At 44.1% G+C, this 11,872-nt stretch overlaps 1 protein-coding gene across 2 annotated transcripts in view; it reads left to right on the plus strand.

Annotated features, from left to right (window-relative positions):
- Nucleotides 1-11,644, plus strand: part of DNAH8 (dynein axonemal heavy chain 8) — a 322,731-nt gene extending 311,087 nt beyond the window's left edge. For both annotated transcript variants that reach the window (XM_063812416.1, XM_054686792.1), the window contains 2 exons: nt 7,659-7,780; nt 11,220-11,644. In XM_063812416.1, the coding sequence (XP_063668486.1) occupies nt 7,659-7,780; nt 11,220-11,507 (410 nt within the window). In that variant the 3' untranslated portion in view covers nt 11,508-11,644. The remainder of the gene's footprint in view (nt 1-7,658; nt 7,781-11,219) is intronic.
- Nucleotides 11,645-11,872: the final 228 nt, after the last annotated feature.

The following is an 11,872-nucleotide window of genomic DNA, read 5'->3' on the forward strand; positions in this document are numbered from 1 at the left end:
TAGGTGGGGAGGTATAGGAGTCTGATTTGGGGATGTGTGAGTGAAACGAGGAAATGGAGACGAGGTGAGTATGCATAACATGGATAATTCTCAAGACATTTGGCTGGGAAGAGGAGAATCAAGTTGGAGGAGTAGGTATAAGAATAAAAAGTTTTCTTTCTTTCTCTTTTAGTGATAGGAGAGGCTTAAACCTGTTCAAATACTGGTGGGAAGGAGAGAGAAAGATAGAAAGGGGGTTGTGGGAGGAATGAAGGAGGGAGAGAGAGCTCAACAATCCCAAGGAGGAGGGAAAAGAGGCAGGAGGAGGTGGACACAGCACTCACAGGTGGAGAAATGTGCTCCAGGCAGGCGGCACCTTGCACACTGTAACAAGAGTAATAAGGAAGGAAAGGGCATAGATGCTTATGGTGATGGAGCATAGGTAGGCTTGCTGGCAAGAAGTTAAGGGCATTCCCATCTGATGCTTTCTACTCTCTGTCTGAAGCAGGAGGCGAGGTCCTCTTGAAAGCAAGAAGGTGTTGGTGGAGAGATTTTTAAAAGAGTGGCGGAAGTTTGAGAAAGAGGGCAGATGAGGGGGACAGGGAAGGACTGATAAGTGGCCTTGAGAATTCTGTTGAGGCTCTTCATGGTGAACTGTGGTGATGGTGGCTGTGTGATGGTTTCTAGTTTCATTCAGCAGCCTCGTATAGACGTGAGAGAGGGGGGCATTTGGATTCATCTGGGATTGCGGTTTTGCCAGGCAAGAGATGAAAAGGATGGATCTGAACTAAACAGGGAAGTAAATGAAGAAAAGGGATGGAGTTGAGGAGAAGGTCATAAAAAATGATGAGGCCAAAGGTCTGAGAGGTCAGATGCTGAATGGGGTACTGGAGAGACCCAGGTGTTGTCAGAGTGCTTAATGGGTCGCAGCAGATGGGTATATGGCAAGGACAATGAGAGGAGGGACATGTGGCCAGAGGCTATGGTTGTCAATGCAGCAGAAATTCCCTTAAAGGGTGGAGGAACAGCTGGGAAGGACAAGGTCTTTAGGGTTGAGCCGGGGCAACCTGGCGGAAGGTGGAAAGAACATTCTGTGAAAAGGTGGAAAATATGAGAGTTTGTCAACAGAGGGAACAGTGGAAAGGTTTGCGAGAGAGGGGAGAAGTGGGAGGTTGGTTAAAGGGAAAGGAAGCATAAACTAGCTCAAGGAAAAGATAGTTCAGGGCAGAAATTACATTTTTAAATGGGTTTAGCTGATCCCAGCCTTGCTAAGACAGGTAGTCCCAACTCTCCTGTTTATACCGAAGTTTTACTGGAGCCAATTATGTCCTGGATTAGTCATTTCAGAGAAGGTGTGTGTCTCAAGGGGCCCTGGAAAGAGTCAGCTTGTACTAGTGACAGTCTTCTTAATATTGTGCCTGTACTCTTCCCACTTGTCAAACTTGTTCTTAAAACAACTGTGCATCAGTGACTGTCAGTGACTTGTCTGCAGAGCTTTTTACGGGGCAGTGGTTCTCACACCTGCCTCCACAGTAAAATCACCCAGGGAGCTTTTAACACATACTACTGCCTGGGGCCCCAGAACAAGTATATCAGAATCTCTAGGGATGAGCCCTCTAGAATCCATACAATCAATTTTCTTTTCTTTTCTTTTTTATTTTACTTTAAGTTCTGGGATACATGTGCAGAACGTGCAGGTCTGTTACATAAGTATACATGTGTCATGGTGGTTTGCTGCACCTATCATCTAGGTTTTAAGCCCCGCATGCATCAGCTATTTGTCTTAATGCTCTCCCTCCCCTTCCCCCACCAATAGGCCTCAGTGTGTGTGTTCCCTTCCCTGTGTCCATGTGTTCTCATTGTTCAACTCTTACTTGTGAGTGAGAACATGCGGTGTTTGGTTTTCTATTCCTGTGTTAGTTTGCCGAGGATGATGGCTTCCAGCTTCATTCATGTCCCTGCAAAGGACATGATCTCATTCCTTTTTATGGCTGCATGGTATTCCATGGTGTATATGTACCACATTTACTTTATCCAGTCTATCATTGATGGACATTTGGGTTGGTTCCATGTCTTTGCTATTGTAAGTAGTGCTGCAATAAACATATGTGTGCATGTGTCTTTATAGCAGAATGATTTGTATTTTTTTGGGTATATACCTAGTAATGGGATTGCTGGGTCAAATGGTATTTCTGGTTCTAGATCCTTGAGGAATTGCCACACTGTCTTTCACAATGGCTGCGGAGAAATAGGAATGCTGTCACACTGTTGGTGGCAATAAATTTTCTGAAAAGCTTCCTTGGTCATTCTAATGAGTGAAGAACCTTGACCTTGGACCTTTGCTGCCCAGTATGTGGTCCACCAGCCAGCAGCGTCTGTATCACCTGGGAGCTTGATTGAAATGCAGAATTTCAGGCCCCACTCTTGATCTACCTACTGAATCAGAACATGCGCTTTTAGTACATCCCCCTCCTCAGGTGATTCCCATGAACATTAAGGTCTGAGAATCCCTGCCTTAAAACAAATCTGGTGCCTGGGTTCCACCTCCAGAGATTCTGATTGTATTTATCTGAGCTGTGACTTGGGAATTGGGAGTTTTAGAAGATTCCTGGGTGTCTCTAATTTTCAGCAGTTTAATGTCCCTGCCTTACAGCAAAGAACCGGGGAAGGTGCTTGGTGTATTTTTATTCAACGGGGTTGACCAACCCTATCTTTGTTTAATGATTTCTGACCTTTTGTTTAATTTACCAATGAACTACATTTGCTTCTCATTTGGGGGAAAAACTGCCTGTCTTAAACTCGTGGCAGGAACATCATTTCTCCTCATCTTCAAAGATGCTGCTGGGAAGCTTAGTAACTGATTAGACAGGAAATACTGCACAGCCTAAGGCCTATTGCATAAGGACCAGTTCATTTATTAAAGAAAAGAAAATGTTGCTTATTTTTAGTGTAAATCATTACAAAATGCCAACCAACTCCTTATAAATTTGAGAAGAGCAATCTTCCTGATTAGTTATTTCTTTCACCTTTTCTAAGACCTTGTATGAAATGATATTTAAAGCACTCTTCAGCTTTCTTTAAGCCAGCTGCTTGCACAAGTCAAACAACAGCCGTGAGTGTGTTGAACTGTTGGATTACTACTATTATAGGAATGGACACATAACAAGTGTTACTTTAGACCTGAGTTTCCAAAGTATAATCCTAGCTTAAAAGGGAATTTTTTAAAAGAAAGAAAACAGGAAACTGTATTGTATTGGGAGGAGGCTGGAGGGGAGATGAAAAAAATCATTTGGATTTTGTGTGTGTGGGTAAGTGGGGGGTAGCTGTCTATAACTTTCATTAAGTGTTTTTTTTTTTCTTCTCTTTATAAAGTAAGCTGCAGGCTTTGGGTTGGCAAACCCCAGGGGGATGCAGAAATCTGAGGCTGCTACCTTTTTATCTGCCTTCACGGTACTGTCCTCTTCCCCCAGCTCCTCCCTGACCCTATGGACCAGGCCTCAGACTTTCCAGCTAACTGCTTCCCGTGAGCCACTACTGTGATATCAGCCTATAACCAAAGGAGCTGGGGGGTCCAGGCTTGGTGACCAACCCTTCTCAGCCCACTCAATCAGGGTGCTCCCCACCTGCAGGCAGGAGGCAACACCCTGTCTGCTACCATCCTCCCCTTCCAGAGCCCACCTGCCTGCCCAGCCCTGCCCTGCCCTGCCCAGTCGAGCCATACCTTGCTTTGTCCCACCTGGGGGTGCCCTGCTCAGGGATGGGCTGGCAGGGCTGCACTCAGCTTCTCTGGTAAGCAGAGATTCAAGAAACCTCTGGGGTCTTGTTTTCTGGTCGTGTGATCCCAGGGGTGCACATGTTCCCCTTGGGTGTCTGAACAGAAGGGCCTGGGAGGGAGGACCACACCCCTGCAGTCTTGCTGTGCTGGTGTAGTGGGCAGCTGCCTACCCCCATCCCACCCTGCGCTGTGGGCTCCAGAATAGGCAGATTAAGCATTTTATAAATTGTATTTTAGATACATATTTCAAACTTGTGAGTTTTTTAAAAAGAACAAGCTTGACAAGTGTTTTAAGAAGTCATTATGCTTTATGGGTTTGAGGGGGAAGAATTTTTTTTAAAGCATCTGATTTAGACCACATGTAACTCAGATGTTTAAATAATCAAATCACCTGTTTTCATGTGGGTGGTTTACTCTCATGAAGAATAGAAGGTTACTATTGTTGAAGATTTTCCCCAACTTTTTGTTTCTCCCTTTGGAGTTAAACATATGAACATAGGAATCATTTTTGCACCACTGATGATTGAAATTTGGCTTAGGAATTATTAAAACTAAATTGTGCCAGCCAGGGGTGCAGTGGCTCACGACTGTAATCCCAGCACTTTGGGAGGCCGAGGCAGGTGGATCACGAGGTCAGGAGATCGAGACCATCTTGGCTAACACAGTGAAACCCCGTCTCTACTAAAAAATACAAAAAATTAGCTGGGCATGGTGGCGGGTGCCTGTAGTCCCAGCTACTTGGGAGGCTGAGGCAGGAGAGTGGTGTGAACCCGGGAGGTGGAGCTTGCAGTGAGCGGAGATCACGCCATTGCACTCCAGCCTGGGCGACAGAGCGAGACTCCGTCTAAAAAACAATCAAAACAAAACAAACAAACAAACAAAAAACTAAATTGTGCCAAAACAAAAGTACTGCTTTCAAGCTCTTATAGAGAAAAATATATCAATAGTCTTTAAAAATTATACAGGCTTCAAAAAATCAGCTTTTCATTCCATTAGACTTGCTATCAGTCTACAAGAAAGATGGCCATTCATTTTTTAAATTCAATAATGAACAGTTCATTGGATTTGCTACCCTTTGAGTGCTGCAAGGATCATGCTCTCTTTAGGAAGCAGAGACAAAATGATCAAGACTTGAAAGGACATGTATCTTCTCTACGTTCTCTGAACATGGGAATGGCCCATTAACGTTTCCTATCTCCACTCTCAGACTGCAAATATATTTAACATTTTCCTTTCTTAATAGTACAAGGTAATGTAAGTGTGTTCTAGAGTCCACCTCCTGGCATTGCTAAGCATTAGGAGACTTATGGCTGAAGTCAACTGGCCAACATCATTCCCATTAGGGAGTGCCTCTCCCCATTAGGGAGAAGATAAGACATGATGTCTCCTTATTCTCACTAGAGTTTTTCAGAGCTCTGATCATGGCTGAAGTCTTTGTAGCAGATGTGCTAAATAAGCGAGAATCCAGCTCTATCCTCCTCTGGCACCTATGACATTGTCTTGGTCATTGTCTAGCCACAAGGAGTGAGGTCAAATTTGCAGTTTAGCTGAAACTTTAAATGGTATAGGAAAATTTAATTATTCAACTTGTACAAATGGATGGTTAAGATCAGGATTCATGCCTTGTACATTATGACCTTGTAGATTCATAGATCAGTAATGAATCTTAAAACATCATAAAATAGGGTTGATTTAATTCCAAGTCCACAAAACCCTACTAGGATATACAGTGTCTAATACATGGATGCACACTGAATGTTGAATGGTGAAAATGACATTTTCATGGAGTGCCTTAGAATGGAGAATTGGGTTTTATTATTTTTGTCATATATACCATTGACTGGAAAACACACCACATGTTTTACTGCTAAAGTATGGGAGCCTGGATGTTTAAAATGGAAGTTGCCTGGCACAGTGGCTCGCATCTGTAATCCCAGCTACTCCAGAGGCTGAGGTGGGAGGATCACTTGAGCCCAAGAGTTTGAGACCAGCGTGAGTAACATAGCAAGACCCTGTCTCTAAAATAATAAAAAAGGAAGTCAACATACTCACATACTGATCAAATCCCCTGAAGTGACTCCACACAGAGCACAGGCATTGACCAGCCATTGCTACCAGGCAAACTTCTACTACATTTCCTGCCTCCTATACTTAACATTTTGTATCATAAAACCAGTCTCTCCTACTAGGCACTCGGTTTCATGAAACTATAGCTTTATAAGAATCTTCTATAAAAGTCCTTCACTCAGCTGCTTTGGTTGATTGGTCAACTCTTCTTTTGGGTTAATGCAAAGGCCCTTCTTTACCACACCTAATCCTATTTTAGTGGGCACTCCGAGTAAATGTCTCAAGATGCAAATAAAGCCAAACCATTTGAATTTTTATTTAAATTTTCAGTGGCTTCTCTCCATCCACAGACTTAAGTCCAAACTCTGACCTTGAAAAATCACTGCTCTATCTTCGTTCTAACCTTATCTGCTGTCACTGACTCCACACTCTCTCAGCCATCCATGTGTGTGTGTGTGCTGTTCCTTTACCTGGAATTGCCCCATCTGGCAAACTCCTATGTAGCTCTCAAGAGTCACCTTCCACTTCATCTTCTCAATTACGCTTTCCCTGAGTTGTCTTCCCGAGTAGTTAACTTTGTTCACGCCTTTTTTCATAATGACAACGTTGTGTCAATGTCCAGCCTCCCCCACACTCCCTCTGGACTGAGCTCCTTGAATGTGGGGCCCATGGATGGCCTCTTCATCTTTGTGGTCATCTCACATAGTGCAGGGCTTGGTACATGGTGGCCACTTCAGCAAGATTTGACAGAGCAATGAAAGCATGACCATATGAGTGCCTCTCCAAGTGTCTCATTTAATAATGGGGAGAACTTGACTCAGTAAAGCCAGGCTAGGACCTGTTCTTTCTTTCCAACTCCAAGGGATCTCGACTCAGTGCTTATAATTATGCCTTGCAACTCTCCCCTCCCCCAACTCCCATTCAAACCTGATAAAATGTTCACTTTTGTGTTGTTTTGTGCATACATTGGTATGTGCTGGTTTGGTTCTCAGAGCTCACTAATCTAGGAGTAGCAGGAACACACACATTATAAAATTTTACTCATTGGAGAGCTTTATGATTTTTAATATTTACATGGAGGCCAAAATAAAATATGTAGATCATAAATATGTTTTCTTAAGGTTTTGAAGTCCAGTTTGAAGTTTAGGATATTTTTTTCTAACATTGATTGTTACTCTCCAAGAAAGGCTTATCTTACTGAATTGAATGCATGGTTTGCAAATATTAACTTTAAAGAAAAGCCACAGTGTACGGAACTGCATATTGTCTTAAAATCACTGTATTATGCACATTAAAATATGTAGCTTTCCTTTCCAGGGTGATTGCTTTGTTTGGTCAAATTGAAAGTCAGGTTTTCTATTTTGGCATTATGCCTTATTTCCCTAGACTAAATGAAATTGTTCCATTATAGCAAATAGAAGCTTGATAATGGTTTGATTCAAGGCTAATTGGAATGCTATTCTCAGAATATTTCACCATTCCGATCTTATTCCTCAATATTATATTTTCAAATAGAGATTGTGAGCTAGAATTGGGTTACAAGCCTTTAAGACTTGAGCAGCTGAAATCTCAGGAGAGTTTCAAACCAAGGCCCAGTTTGAAGTATAAATGGTACTGCTTTCCTGCTGTCAGCAGGCGAGAAAGATTTAGCTCATTGCGGGTCCCCACAGAAACGAAACACTGAGACAAATGTCTCCCCTGGGGTTTGGCCTCAACTCCTTTTGAGATGGATGTGTAGTTTGGAGATTGATAAGCAAGTAACACTTAACATTGCTTCCTTCTTGTTTTTAAAGCAGATTGCAACAAGGCTTCAACATCTCTTCTTTTTTTCTTTAAGGCTTCCTCACAGCAATGAGGCAAGAAGTGACCCGTGCCCACAAAGGCTGGGCACTGGACACTGTGACCATCCACAATGAAGTTCTGAGACAGACCAAGGAGGAGATCACGTCACCCCCTGGGGTAGGCGTTGCTGGGCAATAGCAGGGACCGTTCTGGAGCCAGAGCTGAAATTTCAAGTTCTGCTTAAAACTGAGCTATGAGTGCCTTGGTTAGGTCCATTTGCTTTGCAGTGAGGGTTCCCTCCGTCATAACCAGAAGACATCAGTGCCAAAGCCTCCCCCATCTGCCAGAGTGGAAGATTAATGACAAGGTCTAATGAGCTCTTAGAACTCCGTAGACTACATTTCTACAAAATTACAAGTTACACTTGTGTTTGCTAAAAAGGCTTTTTGGCCAAGTGCGGTGGCTCATGCCTATAATCCTAGCACTTTGGGAGGCTGAGGCAGGAGGATCGCTTGAGCCCAGGAGTTCAAGACCAGCCTAGGCAACACTGGGAGACCCTGTCTCCACCATAAACAAACAAACAAACAAACAAATAAAAACTAGCCAGTCGTGATGGCACACATCTGTAGTCCCAGCTATTTGGGAGGATGAGGTGGGAGGATTGCTTGAGCCCCGGAGGTTGAGGCTGCAATAAGCAGTGATCACACCACCAGACTCCAGCCTGGGTGACAGAGTGAGACCCTGTCTTAATAAATAAATAAATAAGGCTTTTCTACACATTTCCAGCTACTGCTGTGGGCTACTCACAGATTCTACTGTAGGCAGCAGAGCAGTGCTGAGGGCAGCAGAGATGAAGGGGACTAGCAGGTTGGAGCCAGGGGCCAGTTCCAGGGGTGTCCCCTTTGAGTGGAAAGGAACATGGCTGGGGGGAAGAGCCCCCACTTCCTGGACACTGATCTGCTCAATGAATGTGGGAAAATTCTTTAACTTTTTTGAGTCTTCACATCTTCATCTGCAAAATGAGCATGATAATTCAACCTTATTAAAGGAGTTGTGGCCAGGCACGGTGGCTCACGCCTGTAATCCCAGCACTTTGGGAGGCCAAGGCGGGAGGATCACTTGAGGTCAGGAGTGCGAGACCAGCCTGGCCAATATGGTGAAACCCGTCTCTACTAAAAATACAAAACTTAGCCTGGGGTGGTGGCAGGCTGTAATGTCCCAGCTACTCGGGAGGCTGAGGTGGGAAGATTGCTTGAATACAGGAGGCGGAGGTTGCAGTGAACTGAGATCCCGCCACTGCACTCCAGCCTGGGTGACAGAGCGAGACTCTGTCTCAAATAAATAAATAAATAAAAATTTAAAAAAGGTAGTTGTGAAGATTTAAGTGTGATCATTTAGGTGTGGTGCTGGACCCCATGTAGACTCTCAGTAAATCAGTCTCCCTTTCCCTTTCTCTGATTTTCATTCCCTCATTTGTCAAGTAAGGGGGCTGGACCAGATGATTTCCAAGTTCTAGCCAAGTTCCCTGCCACCTTATAACGAGGGCCACGTTTCCTTCAGTTTCCAGTATTATCTTCCACATTCCTGTCTGAGGCCTCACCAGAAGCACCTTAACCTCCAGGTTCCCACCAACAATCTCTTTTAGGCAGTTTCAAAATTCCTCCAGCCTCTCCCCATTATGCAATTCCACAATACCTTCCACATCTGTAGGCATTTGTTACCACAGCATCCTGCTTCCTGGAATCAAAATCTGTGTTCCTTTCCAAAGGCTGTCATAACAAAGTATCATTACCCTGGGTGGCTAAAAACAACAGAGATCTATTCTCTCACTGCTTAGGAGGCCAGAAGTCAAATCAGGGTAGGGTTGGTTTCTACTGGAGGCCCCAAGGGAAAATCTTGTTCTAAGCTTCTCTCTTAGCCTCTGGTGGTTACTGACAATCTTTGGCTTTCCTTCATCATTACAATCTCTGCCTCCATTCTCACATTCATCTGTATAAGTATATATATCTCTGTGTCCTCTCCTCTTCTTATAAAGTTACCAGTCACATTGGATTTAGGACCTACCTTAATTCAGTATGTCCTTATCTAAACAATGTGTGCAAAGTCCCTATTTCCAAATAATTACATTCTAAGGTTCTGGGTGGACATGAAGTTTTGGGTGACACTATTCTATCTACCACACCTTCTCACTGACTTTTTAAAGTTCTGAGGCTGAAAGCACCCTGGAGAGGGATACAATTTACCATATGATGGCTTTTAAGTGGTCCCATTATTCATGTAGTTGATTGTCACCCACTGAGTTAATGATGGTAACCATATGTCCTGATTTTCTGGGACTGCCCATGGTTTTACTGTCAAATCATGTGCCTCTGTTTTTGGTTCAAAAAACACAGTCCTCACACGGTGAGCCCCCACAGGGGGATTCCAGAAAACACTTTGCAATGAATCTTACTGTCTTTCGTTCTAATCAGCATTTACTTCCCTGATCCGATCCTCACTGGAGATGGAAAAACGGTCACCATCCTCTACATTTACCTATTTGGTGAGCTGGCATGATTGTTGGAGCCTCCCCTGTGATTCTCCTTCAGCCTTTCTTTTTTTAGTGAATGCACTGCCTACAGGATCCAGTTTAAACTCTTCAGCTTAGCACCCAGATCCTTCCACAGTCAACCCCTGACTTCTTTTACAACCATCGAGCCCTCTGATAAAGGAAATACTGGGGCTTTTCCGGCTCGCCCTGCCTTTCTTTGTAGTGTTACTTCTGCCTGTGATGCCTACGCTCTCTCCTCTGTCTTTCCAAACACAGCCCCCTGCTGCAAGCCCATCAAGGCCCATCAAGGCCATCCCCTCTACAGAGGCTCCTGAGCACTCCAGCCACAGGGACCTTGCCTCAGAATTCACCGCCCTCACCCCCAGAACAGTTCACCGGGCACCACCAGTTACAAGTGTGTGCTGCTATTCAATTCTTATCTTTAAAATTTTTTTCTGCACCTATGCATCTTATCTCCCTGATTTAATGATGAGGACCCCCAGGGTAGGGCCTATTGTATGAGAGAGACACTGGGGAGGGTGGCCGGATGCTGCCCCTGCTATGATTCCCCTGGCTCTACCATGCCTGGCCTCTGGGGGCGCTCTGACTCTCCCGCTAGCTGGGCCTGGCTGTGGAAACCTCACTTCATCCTGTGACTCAGATGAAGTTGAGACACAGGTTGGCTTGGCCAGGGGCAGGCTGAGATCCCACCTGACAGCAGCTCCAGATCTTGTTCCATGCTCCCACCTTCCACCAACTCAAACCAGACCTCTCAGAGACTTTCACCTCCCTATAGAGGTGATCTGGTGCTACCGGCTAAGCCTGTTGCTCAGGGAGGCCACCCCACACTTAAATAACTAATAACAAACACGAACATTTCTACAGCACTCATAGCCTCAACACAGGCTGCAGGAGAAAACTGGGCTCAGTATTTCACAAATGCAATGTACCCGGTGGTGCTTTCTCCCTTTAGTAGTGTTTTAAGACTGGTGTGTGTTTTATTTCCAAACTGACAGCCTTTATGACTAATTTTGCAGCACCTAGTTTAAAAAATAAATCCTATTACCTTATGCTTGACTCTTCCAGGAAGGTGTGTATATTTATGGGCTCTACATGGATGGAGCAGCCTGGGACAGACGGAATGGGAAGCTCACGGAATCCACCCCCAAGGTACTCTTCACGCAGTTACCCGTGCTCCACATCTTTGCCATTAACTCCACGGCACCCAAGGACCCCAAGCTGTATGTGTGTCCTATTTACAAGAAACCCAGGCGAACTGATTTGACCTTCATCACTGTAGTATATTTGCGAACAGTGTTGTCCCCGGATCACTGGATCCTGAGAGGAGTGGCCCTTTTGTGTGACATCAAGTAAGTTCATTTCCATCTGCTGAGGGCACCAGAACCCACATAGACAGCCTGTGCTATTGAGGGACTCAGTGATGTGTGTGTCTTTTCTCCCCAGTAATTACTTAATTACTCTTTCTACATTAAAAAGTTGATGTTCTAAAATTGCTAGTGTGTGTGTGTTTTCCTCACATATCAATATTCAAAAAGATAACTCTAAATGAATGTTTTTTATTCTGGGAAATCATATTTCATTATAATTACTTTTTAAAGATAAAAGCCTGTTTGAATGTTAGAACACTTTGGAAGCTCTGAATTTTAAAAATTTGAAAGTGTTGATATGTGACATCCTAAAAACAGCCTAGTAGTTGTAAACTTTTCCCTCAAGTAGGT

This window comes from Pan troglodytes, chromosome 5 (genome assembly GCF_028858775.2).
Source record: "Pan troglodytes isolate AG18354 chromosome 5, NHGRI_mPanTro3-v2.0_pri, whole genome shotgun sequence".
NCBI classification, from domain to species: Eukaryota; Metazoa; Chordata; class Mammalia; order Primates; family Hominidae; genus Pan; species Pan troglodytes.